General features: G+C 37.7%; 11 protein-coding genes across 11 annotated transcripts; all 11 read left to right on the top strand.

The window, feature by feature from the left end:
* Positions 1-82: 82 nt before the first annotated feature.
* Positions 83-1,075, top strand: TM35_000173110 (nucleoporin SEH1; the record flags this gene model as incomplete). Its single annotated transcript, XM_029026390.1, has 1 exon — positions 83-1,075. The coding sequence occupies one exon, from the start codon at positions 83-85 to the stop codon at positions 1,073-1,075; it is 993 nt and encodes a 330-aa protein (XP_028882505.1).
* Positions 1,076-1,408: 333 nt separating this feature from the next.
* TM35_000173100 (uncharacterized protein) lies at positions 1,409-2,191 on the top strand (the record flags this gene model as incomplete). Its single annotated transcript, XM_029026389.1, has 1 exon — positions 1,409-2,191. One exon carries the CDS (start codon positions 1,409-1,411, stop codon positions 2,189-2,191), a length of 783 nt encoding a protein of 260 aa, XP_028882504.1.
* A 256-nt stretch (positions 2,192-2,447) lies between these two features.
* On the top strand, positions 2,448-3,149 carry TM35_000173090 (putative Mg transporter; the record flags this gene model as incomplete). The annotated part of the gene is made up of 1 exon (XM_029026388.1): positions 2,448-3,149. One exon carries the CDS (start codon positions 2,448-2,450, stop codon positions 3,147-3,149), a length of 702 nt encoding a protein of 233 aa, XP_028882503.1.
* Positions 3,150-3,351: 202 nt separating this feature from the next.
* Positions 3,352-3,912, top strand: TM35_000173080 (ammecr1; the record flags this gene model as incomplete). Its single annotated transcript, XM_029026387.1, has 1 exon — positions 3,352-3,912. The coding sequence occupies one exon, from the start codon at positions 3,352-3,354 to the stop codon at positions 3,910-3,912; it is 561 nt and encodes a 186-aa protein (XP_028882502.1).
* A 244-nt stretch (positions 3,913-4,156) lies between these two features.
* On the top strand, positions 4,157-5,731 carry TM35_000173070 (putative phosphatase; the record flags this gene model as incomplete). The annotated part of the gene is made up of 1 exon (XM_029026386.1): positions 4,157-5,731. One exon carries the CDS (start codon positions 4,157-4,159, stop codon positions 5,729-5,731), a length of 1,575 nt encoding a protein of 524 aa, XP_028882501.1.
* A 357-nt stretch (positions 5,732-6,088) lies between these two features.
* TM35_000173060 (A kinase (PRKA) anchor protein 7) lies at positions 6,089-6,895 on the top strand (the record flags this gene model as incomplete). The annotated part of the gene is made up of 1 exon (XM_029026385.1): positions 6,089-6,895. One exon carries the CDS (start codon positions 6,089-6,091, stop codon positions 6,893-6,895), a length of 807 nt encoding a protein of 268 aa, XP_028882500.1.
* Positions 6,896-7,166: 271 nt separating this feature from the next.
* On the top strand, positions 7,167-7,727 carry TM35_000173050 (centrin; the record flags this gene model as incomplete). The annotated part of the gene is made up of 1 exon (XM_029026384.1): positions 7,167-7,727. One exon carries the CDS (start codon positions 7,167-7,169, stop codon positions 7,725-7,727), a length of 561 nt encoding a protein of 186 aa, XP_028882499.1.
* Positions 7,728-7,960: 233 nt separating this feature from the next.
* On the top strand, positions 7,961-8,758 carry TM35_000173040 (uncharacterized protein; the record flags this gene model as incomplete). The annotated part of the gene is made up of 1 exon (XM_029026383.1): positions 7,961-8,758. One exon carries the CDS (start codon positions 7,961-7,963, stop codon positions 8,756-8,758), a length of 798 nt encoding a protein of 265 aa, XP_028882498.1.
* A 282-nt stretch (positions 8,759-9,040) lies between these two features.
* On the top strand, positions 9,041-12,319 carry TM35_000173030 (OSM3-like kinesin; the record flags this gene model as incomplete). The annotated part of the gene is made up of 1 exon (XM_029026382.1): positions 9,041-12,319. The coding sequence occupies one exon, from the start codon at positions 9,041-9,043 to the stop codon at positions 12,317-12,319; it is 3,279 nt and encodes a 1,092-aa protein (XP_028882497.1).
* Positions 12,320-12,722: 403 nt separating this feature from the next.
* Positions 12,723-13,403, top strand: TM35_000173020 (putative U3 small nucleolar ribonucleoprotein IMP3; the record flags this gene model as incomplete). The annotated part of the gene is made up of 1 exon (XM_029026381.1): positions 12,723-13,403. The coding sequence occupies one exon, from the start codon at positions 12,723-12,725 to the stop codon at positions 13,401-13,403; it is 681 nt and encodes a 226-aa protein (XP_028882496.1).
* Positions 13,404-14,493: 1,090 nt separating this feature from the next.
* TM35_000173010 (ubiquitin carrier protein 4) lies at positions 14,494-15,129 on the top strand (the record flags this gene model as incomplete). Its single annotated transcript, XM_029026380.1, has 1 exon — positions 14,494-15,129. One exon carries the CDS (start codon positions 14,494-14,496, stop codon positions 15,127-15,129), a length of 636 nt encoding a protein of 211 aa, XP_028882495.1.
* Between the last annotated feature and the right edge of the window lie 378 nt (positions 15,130-15,507).

Here is a 15,507-nt window from a genome sequence, read left to right as displayed (position 1 = left end):
ATTTATTTGCATTGGTATTGTAATTCTCTTTTTTTTTCTTGTCATTTTTTTTTTTTTTCCTCTATTTAAACTTTAAAGGTTGATGGTGTTGTGTGAAGGAGTTAACATGTACCCTTGCAAGACAGCTCACCGGACATTTGTTCATCATATGGCCCTAGATCCATCAGGTGCCTTACTTGCATCGTGTTCGAGTGATAAAGTGGTAAACATCTTTCATCGCACTTTATTGGATACAGAATCAAATGATTGGAGTTTGTGCTGTGTTCTAAATGATCATGTGGCCACCGTTACTCGTGTGGCGTGGTGTTTGCATCGAGAACACGAAGCATTATTGGCAACTGCAGGGGCTGACAGGTGGATTTATGTCTACAAAATTGAAATCGTCATACATGATGGAAAACCAGTGGTACAGGCAGAGAGATGTTCCACTGTACGAGGATACGAAACAGATGTAATAACAGATGTTGCTTTTATTCGTCCACAGCAACGCTATGGTTTGCGTTTATCTACTGCATCACTTGACGGATGGGTACGTTTGTATGAGGTTCAACAGAAACAGCTTCTATCCATATCTAAAATTACTCAGGAGACGGAAGTGGGTAGACCTTTAGAAACACGCTCAGGAGCAATTACCTCTATTGCATGGTTTCCAAGTTCAGCTGATGAAGCTATGACTTTAGCTGTTGGATGTATGAATGGTTGTTTTTATCTTTACCGGGTTTCAAATGAATATAAACATTTTGAGCGAATCCGAAGTGCACCTTTTGAAAGGGCTAATGCTTCTATTCATCATATAGTATGGGGTCCGTCAGTTGGACGACCATTTCAGTTGCTGGCTATATGCTGCCGCAGTTGTGTTTATATTCTGCGACTGAATTGTGTTTCACCTGCCCTTGAAGACTTTGATTGTGAGCTATTTAAATGGCCACAGGGTGCCGTTTGTGCAGCATGGAGTCGCTCCGCTGTGTTACTATACTTAGTTAGCGATGATGAGGGAACCGAAATGACAGTTCTTCGTACGAGAGATCCGTCAGATCATCAATCGTGGGAGGAGGTTTCCGAAAACTTTCCCTAAAGGTTTTTTTTTTTTTTTTTTTTTTTTTTTAAATGTTTTATGCAGTTCTTGGCGTGTTTCATATTATCGTTTGTATGAATGAGTAATGTTTATGTCCCCATAAGAAAAAAATATATAAGGAAGAAAAGTGACAACGGGAAAAAGGAAAAAAAAAAAAACCTGTCTTGATTTTCTCTATCTTTTGTCTTCAAATTTATTATTATATATATATATATATATATATATATATATAGTTGATACAGCCTAGATAGATTATATATATATATATATATATATATTATTTATTTATTTATTTATTTGTTTATTTATTTTCTTTAAGGGCTTAACAACAAAATGTACGGTAGCAAATCCACCATTGAAATGGGGTTCTGCTCCATCCATCGCCGAAAGCGAACACGGGTTGACTTGATTCCATTAAATGATCAACCTGGACAAATGCGATGTAAGTTTCACAAGGAGTGTCGTCAGCGTAACGAGACGGAAATGGTTATCTGCAGTCTTCATAACCGTAGGAGAAACATTCATCAGATGAAAGAGGTTCGTAAAGGGATATTTGAATGTCAACCACAGTTTGCTTGTCGTGGCCAATTTATTGACGGTGGTGTGCCATCGTCTAATACTGCTGCAACTCCTCCTCAATATGTGTTGCCGTCTAAGGGTAGTAGACCGCAGCAAACGGGAGGGGTGATGCATTCTACAACCCCAGCCAGTGTCATCTGGGCACCATCATCGAATCGTACACGCAATGTGGGATTAGTGACTTCACCGGAATGGTCACAGACAGATCACAAAGTGTGGTGCGCAAAACACGGCAAATTGGCATCTCAGTGTGAACTCCTTAAAGACTCCTGTTACGTCTGCTATGACGCCTCTCTCTGTTTGTCAACACCACTAGAGTTGCCTTCAGATCTACCTTTGAAGGGATGCAAAGAGTTACTTTGTTCAAAACATAACGCACTAAGATTAGTTGATTTTCTGGAGCGGACACCAGACAAGATGGGATACCAATGTGTAGTTGGACATCAGTGTCGAGGAACACTTGTTAATCAGCATGAGGCGCTTGAGGAGCGAGGTATTCATTCAGGACGCGAGGCGGTCTCTTCGTTTTTCGTGTAATGACCCCTCCCCATCCTTTTTGCTCACACGCACACACACACAATGAAAGGAAAAAAAAAAAGAAAAATACAATCAATAATATATATTATATATTATATTATATATATATATATATATAGGTTTTTATTTAAATTTTTATTTTATGATAACCTTGATGCATTTGTACTTTTATTCTTAATTCATGATAATCACCATTATCTTTTCTTCTTCTTCTTCGTTCTATTCCATGACTTTTTTATTTATTTAAGGGTTGACGATGATCCCTTCTCTTCAGATCAATTCTAATGCTGCACTTATGGAAAAGATGGAAGAGGAAAATGTGGTTTTATCTACTGTAGCGGATGGTTTTCTTCAGGAGTCGTCCTCTTATCTTCATCTAAGTTTTCGTGGGATATCAACTGTGGTATTCCAGAGGACAACTGTTCTGATTATGCTACTTCTGTTTCAATCGTTGTCTCAGTTTATACTTGAAATGTACGAGGAACTTATCAGTCATCATGTTATTATTCCAATGTTCCTAACAATGCTTGTTGGGGCAGGAGGAAATGCAGGAAATCAGTCAACTGTTCGGTGTATCACGGGGTTAGCAACACGTGAATTCCGGCAAGAGGACTATCTTTTGGTTTTGCGTAAAGAAATTGCTTGTGGGCTCATCAGTTCATCACTTTTGACTTTGGTTGGCTTTGCCAGAGTATACTACTTTTACGGGGCTCAGTTTTACTCAACAATTGCTGTTTCTTTGTCACTTTTTTGCATTATAGTGATTTCAACTCTGTTGGGTACAACTTTACCTTTTTTCTTTAAGTTTGTGGGTATCAGAAAAGAACACGCAGCGCCATGTATTCAAGTTTTGATGGATATTACTGGTGTCTTTATAACTTGCTTTCTGTGTTCACACACTATTCCCAAGAGTGAAGGCCGTGCTGACAGTTTAAATACTGGGAAAAAGAGTGCCTGAGTACCTCTTTGAAAAAAGAAAAAAAAAAAACATGAAAATACAAAATGAGACATTGGAAATAGTGTCACATCAGTTTATTTTGTATGAATTGTTTTTATTTTTATTTTTATTTTTTCACTTTAATTATTTATTTCATTTAATTTTTTTTAATTCTTTTTTTTTTGTCTTTGGGTTTTTTGTTACTTCCATTCAGGAGTGCAAGATGGTTGGAGCTACCCCCGAGATGGCAGCGTACTGCTTCGCTGTCATAGTGAGCAAGCTCAAAAATGAACCAATTCCTCAGGTTCCTCAAGGTATTCCCAACGACCCTTCTCCAATCTTCGTTACTCTAAAGACTCTTAATGGTAATCTTCGTGGGTGTATTGGAAATTTCAGTGCTGAACCACTTCATGATCAACTCAAAAACTATGCAATTGCTGCTTCATTTGAAGACAGCCGTTTTCCTCCAGTTGAGCTTAATGAACTCCCATCTCTTCGTTGCTCTGTTTGTTTGCTTCATTCATTTGAAAAGGCAGATAATTGGAAAGATTGGGTTATCGGAGTTCACGGCATAAGAATTCGATACCAAGTATACGGTGCCACTTTTCTTCCCTCTGTAATGAGAGAGGAAGGTTGGGATCATTTACAAACTTTACAACATTTACTTGCCAAAGCTGGGTATAGAGGAGAGGTTACCGAAGCTATCCTTAATCAGGTAGAAGTAACACGTTATCAGGAGAGCAAAGCTAGCGTGGAATTTGCTTCTTTGAAATTGAGTATATAGTTCGTTAAAGTCTTATTTAATATATGTATTTTTTTTTTGTTCTTAGATTGCATCTAGGATAGGAAACGAGGATGTTTTTTTTTTTTTTTCTGTTGTTGTTATAACTTTTTCTTAATAAATGAATATGTAGATGTTGCGAAATTATTTATTACATTTATTCTCTGAAGTGAAAAGTGTTTTTTGTGCAATTTTTTTTTGTTTTTTTTTTCATCTTTTTTTTTTGTCTTTTGTTATTTTGTAGGCTATGTTGGGTGGTCTTGGAGATGCATCAACTGTTCCACCGGAGGACCGCTCAGCGAAGGACTCCAGCAGACATGTCCGGTCAACAAAAGCGAAATCAAAAAAGTTCAAGAAAGTAGATGAGTCCAAAGTGGACGGATTTCTTGACAGAGCGCGTCAAGGGATTCATTGCTCTTTTTGCGGTGGTGTAAAGTGCAAACATGAGAGCTGGGAAGCCATGAAAGAGAAACGCGCAGATACAGCAATTGAAGGATTGAATTCAAATTGGGTGGGAACCGATGTTATTGCAAGTCAAAGACCGTCAACATCACTGTTTCTCAAGTACCTTCTTATACAACAATTCAAAGAAAAACAGATTACAGGGGTTTTTAACCTGCAAGAAAAAGGAGAACATGCTAGTTGTGGCCCTGATGGTGTTTATACTTCTACTGGTTACAGCTACAATGGAGAAGAGGATTTAATGCGACATAATATTAGTTATTATGAATTTCCATGGCCAGATATGACAGCACCACAACAAGATATTGTTTTACGTAGTGTTCAGGTAATGGATTTTCATGTAAAAAATTCTGGAAAAGTACTAGTTCATTGTCATGCTGGTTTAGGTCGAACAGGTCTAATGATTGCATGTTATTTAGTTTATAGTCAACATATGCCAAGTGCGGAAGTTATAAGACTTGTTCGTCAAGAAAGACCTGGCGCTATTCAAACTTCAAGACAAGCTCAATTTATTCATGATTTTGAACGACATTTATGGAGACTTACACAAGCTTTTAGGGTAGAGATATCTGATGCTATAATTGATGTTGAGTTATTCCTACAGCGACAACGTCTTGTTTTACATGGCGAACAAGCTGATTATTACCGTTTTGTTCCCATGGTTATTCATGTTATTCTTTGTAGATTAATAAATTTGACCAGGGAAAATGCTTCAAATGCTGAGTTGGCACTTCTGTCTATTGCATCTAGTGCATCTCCTGGTGAAGCGACATTAAGTGCATGTAGAGTATCTATTAATAGACGTCGCTTTAATGTCAATGCTATGACCGATGTAAGTATTCTTAGTTTTCTTGTATGTGACTGGTTTCGTTCCATGTCGACCCCAGCACTTTCAGTTGAGGCATGTAATGCTATAGTTGAGATTAAGAGAAAAGCACCTGGTGAACGAGAATCACTATCAGATGAAATATCTCGCATAATGAGTAAAAGTGTGCGACATACTTTGGGAATGGTTGTATCTGCATTTTATGTTATTTCACTTCCAGTTAAGAGTTCCGTAAAGTCATACGCATTTAGGTGTCTTGCGGATTCATTTACTCACGCTCACAATCCTGTTAAATTAAGACACAGCCCAGTGGAACGGGAACTGATTTACGAATTTTTTCTTGAATGGGGTGAATCTATTAAAGACCTGTATTTTAATGTTAATAGTGTAGACAAACAACACTCAACAATTCGAAAGATCGCCACCGCATCTTCTGCAGTGCTGCAAGAGACATCTCACAGTGACTTGGGTCAGCGAGCTCTTACATTTTACCCAGCGGACCTCGTGGCTGAAGATGGTGGTGCAACATCGTAAACGGACTTTCTCATTTACAGCAGATGTTTTTCCTTTTTTGCTTTTTTTTTCTTATTTTAATGTTCTTGTTTCTGTGTTTTTTTTTCTTTCTTTCTTTCTTGGGTATTCTTCAGTGTGAGCACCACCATAACACCCAATACTATCAATGCTCGACACGTAGATTCCCTGTTTGCTTTCTATACCATTTCTTTCGCAGGTTTTTTTTTCTCCTTATTTATTTGTTTATTTTTATCTCTTTGTACATATAGTTGTACCTATGCAGACGTAATATATATATATATATATATATATCACGTTTTCATCGTTCTCCTTTTTCCCTTTCTATTTCCCTTTCCCTTTTTTATTTTTTGAAGTATAATGCTTAGGCGCACTTTTGCTGTATTGCAGAAGGGCGAGAGAGGTCTGTATTTTCCCATTAATCACCGCATAGTTGATCGCAGAATAGCTCCTGGTGTGACAACAGAGGAGGCGGATGTACAATCACGGTATCGTCGTGAGCTGCGGACGAGTTTCACAACAGGAGAGACACGACAGACAACACCCCCCGCGTGGAGTGCAGAGGTGCGGCCTACGCATTTTTTGTCTTTACGTCTTCCGGTGAAGAATGTTCTTGGTGGACGTGTAAAGGAGATGCATGATCATATCCTTTTTTCTCACCAGCAGTATGCCCCTTTACTTGTCCCCCTTGCAAAATTACACATTACATTGGGTGTAATGACTATTCCAGAGATCGAGCAGAAGGAAATGCTACCACTCATTCATGATGCTCTTGCTGAGGTGTTTTCATCAGTTCATCCATTACAACTTCGCTTTAGAGGATTGGGAACATTTGGATTCGGTCGTGTGCTGTTTATCCGTGTTCTTCCCGAGGCAGACTTTAGTACTCTGGATTATGCAGTGTGTCAGATTCGGCAAAGAGTTGGAGGCAAGTTGCGTGTGGATATAAAGGGCAATCCACATGATTCTTATGTTCCTCACATAACCGTAGCAAAAATTCGACCCAGTCAAAAGGCTCAGTTTGGTAGTAAAATACCACATTCTTTATGGGCTGAGTTTCAGCACCATAACTTTGGTGATGTTACATTTTCGGTAGTTGATGTATGTCGCATGCAAAGCATTAAAGATGAGTATTACCAAACGGAGAGTTCGGTTCAGTTGTCATAGTGTGAGTAGCGAAATCTTTCATATCAGTTTGGAATGCGTGGAAAAGAAACTACTTACATATACAGGCGAATACATACACTTTGGAAAAAAGAAGGTACATTTATGAACTGAAAAGAAAGAAGAAAAAACCAAAAAAAAAAGAAAGAATTTGGAATGGTGTATTTACAACTTATTTTTTTGCTCTGTAATGAACATTTTTATTTTTATTTTTCAACACTTTTTTTTTTTTTTTTTTTTCTTTCTTCTTCTTTCAGAGTTTGTGCCTCCCAATATGGAGGGAAGTAAAGGAAAGTCCAATCCAAAATCATCATGTGGCGAAAAGTCTGAGCAAAGGACGCCTCTCACTTTCACTATATCTGAAAAACACAAGATGCAGCTTCGAGAGGCGTTTGATTTTTTTGACTCAGAAGGAGCTGGACGAATTAAAGCTTTAGATGTGAAAGTAGCACTCTGTGCTCTTGGTTATGATGTAAGTAAAGAGGAACTGGCGCATTTGCTTAAACAGGTTGGTGGTTCCATCAATAGTGCAGTAGATTTCAATGAATTCTACAGTGTTCTTCTAGCAAAAATGATGCAACGTGAAAATAGGTCAGAAGCAGTTCGGGCATTTCGTCTGATAGACGAAGATGAGAAAGGATATATTACCATAGATGACCTGCGCCCAATTGCCGATTCATTAGATATGGATTTAACAGATGATGAACTCGCAGAGATGATTCTCTTTGCTCATCCATCCGCAGCATTTGGAAAAAATGAAAATGAGATCAAGGAACCACTTACTGTTAGTGAAGAGGAGTTTTTGAAACTAATGAGCCGTGCTCATGTATATTAGATAATTTTATTTTTGTTTTTCTTCTTCAACGCCTTTTTTTTTTTCTTTCATTTCATCCTGAGAGAGGTGCTTTGATGAGTTTTTTTTTTCTTTTAAATCAGGTTTCTCTTAAATATGAAATTGTACTCTCTCGTTCCCCTGGTACTTTCTTTTGTTTTGTTTGTAAATCCTTATTATTGTTTTTATTTTTTTAATCTTTTTTTTTTTTTTTGCATCACTTGGGTAAAGGTACAATGTCTGTTTTGGGTGTTTCATCGTATTTCCTATGGACACAAAAGGGAAAAACAATTTTACCGTTAGTTCGTGGAAGTGGTTTTCTCGTTTCATTTCAGCAGCTTAACAGTTTCTACAAATATCATTTATTAAGTGCAGCTCACGTCACATGTCCGGTGCGATACCGACAAGTGTATGGTGACACGATCGGACTCCGGGCGATTGGTGAACGTCATATTAGTACAAGACTATTGTCTCCAAAGAGTAACTGTAGTGTGGGAACATCATTAGAAATGGAATTTTCACAGACATATTTTCCAAATATGGATGTTTCTTCATTGAGGTGTAAATCTGAAAAAGAGATAGAGAATTCAAAGTTTTTACCGTTTGAATTAGATTTAAATCCTATTAAAGAGGGTACGGAGCTTATTTTTCTTGGGATGGAATCTCTAGAAGAGAGGGGTAATCCTAATGATGACGGTCTTCGTCTCAGAGAGGTTCAAATTAAAGGTGAGTGCAGAGTAGCACTAGTTTCTCTTGACTACGGTACGGTAGTTTTAGCCTCTTTAGAATCTCCTCTTATTTTAAGTATGTGTGGAGGACCTGTGATTCGGAAAGATAATGGATCTTGCGTCGGCGTTATCGTCGCTCGAGTTCTGAAGAATGCACCACCACGTGATCCTAATGTGGGTGCACTATATCAGGATCCGTGGTTGGATATTTCTCAGAATGAGAGTATCCACGCATGTGGAAAAGTAGATGTTGCGTTCGTTCCGGTTCGTGAGTTCTACGACTCCCTGCGACGTTGCGAAATTTGAACAAAATCTCTCCTTTCTTCAAAATTTGGATTTTATTTTTTCTTCTTCTTTATTATTATTATTATTATTATTATTATTATTATTATTATTATTATTATTATTATTATTTATTTCTGTATATATATTCGAAGACGTGATTTGTGCTATGAGTAGTTCGTTCCCCCCTCCTCTCTCCTTTTCTTGGCTCCCTTTTTATGTTTTCCTTACTTCTCATTCCTTTTCCATCGAGATGGTTCAGTGCGCGTTGGTTAAGGTTTTTCATATCAAAGAAGAAATAGCATCATGGTAAAGAAGCATCCGGGAGCGGAAAATATTCGCGTGGTGGTTCGTTGCCGTAATTTACTGCCGTATGAAGCAGAGCGTGGAGATAAGGCACTTGTGCGTCTTGATCTCGCAACAAATCAAGTTGTTGTACAGCACCCTATTGGTGATGCCGACACTTTTGCGTTTGATGCTGTTTACAACAACACATACACACAGCGCGATATATTTCTGCAGGAGGTGCAACCTCTCGTGGAGGCCGTATTGCAGGGATACAATGCGACAGTTTTTGCCTATGGGCAGTCTGGCTCAGGTAAGACGTATACAATGACGGGAAAGCTAACGGACTCCCAGTTGTGGGGTATGATGCCCCAAACGGTAAATTTTCTCTTCAACGAAATTAAAAAATTGTCATCAGCCACAAAAACTTTCAAGGTAAAGGTTTCTTATGTAGAACTATACAATGGTAAATCACGAGACCTCTTAGCTTCAAAACAGACAAATCTTGAAATCAAACAAAATATGTCAAAAAATTTTTATGTTAAGGGTGCAGAAATGCCTGAGGTAACAGGTTTTGATGAGGCTATTCGATGGTTCAATGCGGGTACTGACCGTCGTCAAACAGCATCTACAGATTTAAATGATACCAGTAGTCGTTCTCACTCACTTTTTACTCTTCAAGTTGAACAATTTGATTTTGAACAAGATCCAAGTTCTCCTATTGTTCTTACAAGTAAAATTAATGTAGTAGATCTTGCAGGATCAGAAAAATTAAGTAAAACTAACGCTACTGGAGAGACTGCGAAAGAAGGATGTAATATTAACTTATCACTTTCAGCTCTTGCTACGGTTATTGATACCATTGTTAAAGGAGGAAAGCATATTCCATATCGAGGTTCACCCTTGACTATGCTTCTCAAAGATTCTCTTGGTGGTAATGCAAAAACAGTTATGTTTGCCAATGTTGGACCATCTGAGAAAAATATCTCAGAAACCATATCCACTCTACGTTTTGCTTTAAGGGCGAAGCAAATTGAAAACAAACCTATTAAGAATATGGATCCAAAGGATGCCCGTATTCAGGATCTTCTGGATCAAATTGAAGAACTTAAAGGACGACTGGGAAATGTTGACTTTGAGAGTGAAGATCAACTACGACAACGTATTGAAGAACTTGAAATTGAGAATGCAGATTTACGAGGTGGAAGTGAGAAAAACAATATTGAACTTGAAGAAAATTGTCGTACTCTTCAAGCTCAAGTTGAAAAAGCATATGAAGCTCTTGAGGAGAAGAAGAAAGAATTGGCTAAAGAAGTGGATAAATGCTCATTACTTGAGTGGAATGCTCAAAGTGAAGCTGGTCATATGAAAGAAATGATATCACTTGCTGTGAATTTTATTAAACGAGTTTTTCCAGAGGATCAATTGCGTGAGGTTCGTTCAAAAATGCCACAAGATGGTTCGTATAACACAACTGATGATGGTTGGGATGTAAAAGAAATTGGGTTTTACTTAAATGAATTTGTTGCGATGTATGAAGCATGGAGACGTTCAACATATACCCGAGAAGATTTAGAAAAATATGCACAACAAGCCACTAGTGGTTTAGTTGAACAAGCACAACGACAACTTGATGAAGTTACTAGGGCTAGAGATGAGTTAATTCGTCAACGCCATGAAGACTCTGTAAAGCGTGTAGCAGAAAATGAATCAATTTCTCAACTAAAGGTAGATCTTAACTCTCTTAAGGATGAAAATATCAAATTACGTGAAAAGATTGAAAGAGATCAAGAACGTATCAAGGCAAAAATTGCACAAAGTAAAGAAGAGTACAAAACTTTAGCGGAACAACTAGAACGTACCAAGTCGTTAGTAACAGAAAAAGAAAGAGATATTGAACGAATGAAGCGTGTTATGGAAGAAAGTGGTAATAATGCCCTTCCTAATACATCATTTAATACTAGTGTTCATTGGAATGGTAATGACGAACGTTCAGCTATTCTTCGTCAATTGAATGAAGAAAAAAATGCACGAGAAGCGTTGGAATCACGTATTAGAGAAGTTAATGTTTCACTTCGTCGTTATGGTGTTTGTATTGCTGATACAAAGAATGTATCTAATGATTCCAATACGACTGCAAGTATTACAGATTCTTTTATTCTTGCAGCGGTAGATGAGGAACCTATTGATGGTGATATCTATGCTCAGTTGCAGCAGCAAATTCGAATTAAACAACGTCTTACTGAACTTCGGCATCAGCATCAACAAAAGTTAGATGATATGGTAAGGAAATATGAATTTCTCAAAACTGGAAAAGTTACTCCCAACAGTGGTGATTCTGCTGCTAATGCAAATTATTCAGCTTTATCAGATGAAGCAACTGCACAACAAATCAAGGAGCTATTACAACGTAAAGATGATGAAATTGAACGTATTACACAGGAAAAAGAGAAGACTTGTGATAAAATTGTAAAGAAACTCAATAAGTGCGAAATGAAGATAAGAGAGTTAGAAACTACTCTTGAAGAAGAACGCGTTCAATTTGCAGAAGAAAGACAAGAACTTGATAACGAAAATCGTGAGTTACAAAAATATAACCAACATCTTTCAGTAGAGTTGGAGACGTTGCGTGGGCAACTCAGCGATATTAAAGAGGAGATGGACTCTATGGAACGTGCCAAAAATACAGAAATTGAACGTTTAAAAGAAGAATCAGAGAATTTTGCCGCATGTCTTGATGAAACACGTTCTAAAATAGCTGGATACGATGAACTACAAAAGAGTTATGATCGTTTACAGCAACAGCTTCAACGTACCGAAGCTTCACTCAGGGAAAAAATAGACAATCTAGAGAATAATAGACAGATGGTTAAGTGGTCTAATTCTCTTCTCGCATCAGAGAAACAAAAAGTAGAGCAGATGGAAGTTGTAATGAAACAACAAGAAATTGAGATGCGACACCATGAAGAGCAATTAAGAAGTGAAATGATAAATGATATCAATAAACAAGTGGCTGCGAATAATCGTCGTTTACAAGAGCAAGCCGCACAGTACCAAGAGCTTATTTCCCAAGAGCAGGAGAAACAAAAGAGTATCATGAAGAAGGTAAAATCAGCAAGAAGAGATGCACAAAAAGCGGCTCAGAGATACGATGAGATGATCCTGGAGAATGAGGCACTCTTGTCAAAACTGGAAGAGCTGAAGGTAACATCTATGCGGATTTTCTTGGAAAAACAAGAAGCCCAAAGGGAATTGGAAGCATTGCGTCCAACAAGAAACGTGGGTGCTAAACGTTTCTAATGGCACCCTAACAGACACGTTTACTATCACTATTATTATTGTTATTATTATTATTATCATTATTATCATTGTTATTATTATTATTATTATTATTATTATTATTATTATTATTATTATTATTATGACTATTATGTTTCTCTTTGCAGTTCGAATGCCTTCAGTTTTTTTTTTTCTTTTTTATGTTAATGTACCAGTCACGATTTTCAGTTTGGGGCAGGAGATTTCTTGCTAACTTATTGACGTGCATGGTTTCTTTATGGCATAACAATTTTCTCTTTATTGTTGTTATTATTATTTTTATTATTCTTTTTATTATTATTATTATTATTATTTTTTTTTTTCTCCCCTCGATGTTTTCTAATTTTTTTCTATTTTTTTTTTTTCTATTTTTTTTTTCTAGCTAATGGTTAGGGATACGGCACAACATGCCTCTGTGGTCAAGAACAGACTCTCCAAGAGTGCAGTAAAGGAGCAGGAGGCAGCTGTTAAACGTAGTAAGCGTAGTAAATTTACACCTGCTTCAGCTCACAGCAAAGGTAACCCCATTCACCGACCTCTTAAGTATCATGAGAAGAAACTACTTCGAAAACATGACTTTATGCAGTATCCACAAGATAACTGGCATGAACCTTTTTGTATCACAAAATACCATTTGGAAGATCGTGAAGATTATCGCCGGTACATGCGTTTAGTGGGCCTCATCCGACAACTCCTGGCACATCTTCGTTATTTACCATCCGATAGTAAAGTGAGAATAGAGGTGACACAACAACTGTTAGACAAACTATTTTCTATGGGCTTAATAAACGAGAAACTTGGTTTGTCTGAAGTAGACAAGGTTGGTGTAGAGGTCTTCTGCAAGCGACGGTTACCCACTGTTCTACGGGATTTAAGTATGGCTCCAAATTGTAAACTCGCCGCAGACTTGGTTCACCACGGACACGTGCGAGTTGGGACGACACAAGTTCGGGATCCTGCCTTCCTTGTTCCGAAGGGCCTGGAAGATCTCATTACATGGATGCCGGGATCAAAGATTAAGCAGCATGTGGATTCGTTTAACGTTCAACGCGATGACTATGAGTAATAACTTATTGTTAAGGTACATGAAGAAGACGTTTAATGACTCAGAAGGAGAAGAAGAAAAAAAAAGAAAAAAAAAAAGAAAAAAGATAATAGATAATCTGTTTTTTTTTTCTTCCTTTTTACGGTAAAATATGCCTTTTTAAGCTTTTCTTTATACAACTGGATATGTAGTGCTGTTTACTGGTATAATTGGTAAGTTTGTTGTGCCTGTATTTGTTCATTTTTATTGGTTCCTTTCTTTTTTCTCTTGTTGAAACCATATGAAGCTGTAGTGTGAAACGATAAGTAGAAACCCACAAATACTCCACCTGTAAAGGCATTGCAGTGAGTGTTGACACACCTTCCACTGATGAGAATGGAATTTTTTCCTTGATGTATGTCTTCTTGCAATCACGCTTGTCAAGTATTAGAACAGGGGGCAAAAAAAAAAAAAAAAAGAACGAAAACACTGCCGAGATATCGTTCTTAGTTCATTTGGGTAATTAGACTATGAATAAAATTGTAAACTCGCGGAGAAGCGTCTCACTTTGTTTAACGGGGAGTTTTCAGAGAGTATTGGTACAACAATACTCTTTGAGGGTTTTCATTTGGTGTTATTGGTGGTTTCCTTGTATTTGCCATGCACCTGCTATAACATGATCTTGGTTGTTGGAATTTTCTTCTTGGTGTTAGTGCGCTCCCAAACCACGGCGTTGCGGAAGAAGAGAGCTGTGCTTCTAATGACAATATGGGGATGTTTTTTTTTTTATTGTGAGAGAAGTATTTATTTATTTATTATTATTTTTTTTTTTTTTTGTATCGTTTGATCATACACTATTTCTCTCTCTATCCATCGTTACAAACCCCATGGGTGAGAGAAACACGACGCTACTATGCTGGAGAACGATAATTTCAAGAATGCGGGAACGAAAAACAAAAAAAAAAAAAATCTCTTTTCTTTTCCCTTCTTTTTCATCAATAGAATCAAAAAAAAAAAAAAAGCGAAAGCAAAAACAAACTAAAACAAATCAAACCGAAATCAAACCAAACCACAAAAACTAAGGAACGCACAACAGAACGTATTTTTTTTTTTTTTTTTTTTTTTGTAAACCATGTGCGCGGATCGTTCCTCGCGTCGCAAAGAGATGGACTTTATGAAGTTAATGAATGGTCCGCGGAAGGTCCACCCGTCGGATTCCGTCTCGGAGTTTTGGGTGGAGTTCTACGGCCCCGAGGGGACACCGTACGAGGGCGGGGTATGGTCCATTCACGTGCAGTTGCCGCTGGAATACCCGTTTAAGTCCCCATCCATTGGTTTCAGTAATCGCATTTATCACCCAAACGTGGATGAAGTGAGTGGGTCAGTTTGCCTCGACGTGATCAATCAAACGTGGACTCCAATGTATGAACTGCAGAATATCTTCGAGGTATTTCTTCCTCAACTACTGCGCTACCCGAACCCCAATGACCCATTAAACTCCGCCGCTGCTTCCAAATTGATTCGTGATCCCATTGCTTATGTCTCCACAATTCAGGATCATGTTGCGAGGTTTGCAACGCGAGAAGCAGCCTTGGTAAGTATTCCCGAGAACTTTCGACCGATGGACAAGGAAAATATTTCACAAAATGAAAAGGGTCGACTTGTTCAGGATGACGACTTTCCGGGAACCTTTAAGGCTTTAACAGATGCACCAACTTCACATCTTGAGAGTGAGGGGGATTATGAACCTGAAGAAATCGATATCTAATGAAAAAAAAAGAAAAAAAAAATGAAAAAAAAGGACGTAGTTATCATTTTTGTGCAGGTAAGTCAAGCATGTTTCTGTCTTTAAAGGAGGTAAAATGGAGAAAGTAAATCCAGTTTTTGTGATGCACTATAAAAATACCTGGAGGGGAGTGGGCGCATACTGACCTTAAGACTTGAATGCCGAACTAACCACCCATCTAGATATAGCACAGTATCTACACAGACATATGACAGCGCAGAACTCATGTATTTAATCTTGCGTTATAGGGCGCCATGTCTTTGCTGTTTTCACCAGGAATTTTTCGTCTTATTATTTGTTGTAAAATTTTTTTCTTTTTCTTCTTCTTTGTTCAACAATTTTTTTTTTTCTTTTCTGAGT

Source organism: Trypanosoma theileri, assembly GCF_002087225.1.
Source record: "Trypanosoma theileri isolate Edinburgh chromosome Unknown TM35_Tth_17_V1, whole genome shotgun sequence".
In the NCBI taxonomy this organism is placed as follows: Eukaryota; Euglenozoa; class Kinetoplastea; order Trypanosomatida; family Trypanosomatidae; genus Trypanosoma; species Trypanosoma theileri.
This window is presented reverse-complemented; position numbering and strand designations above follow the sequence as displayed.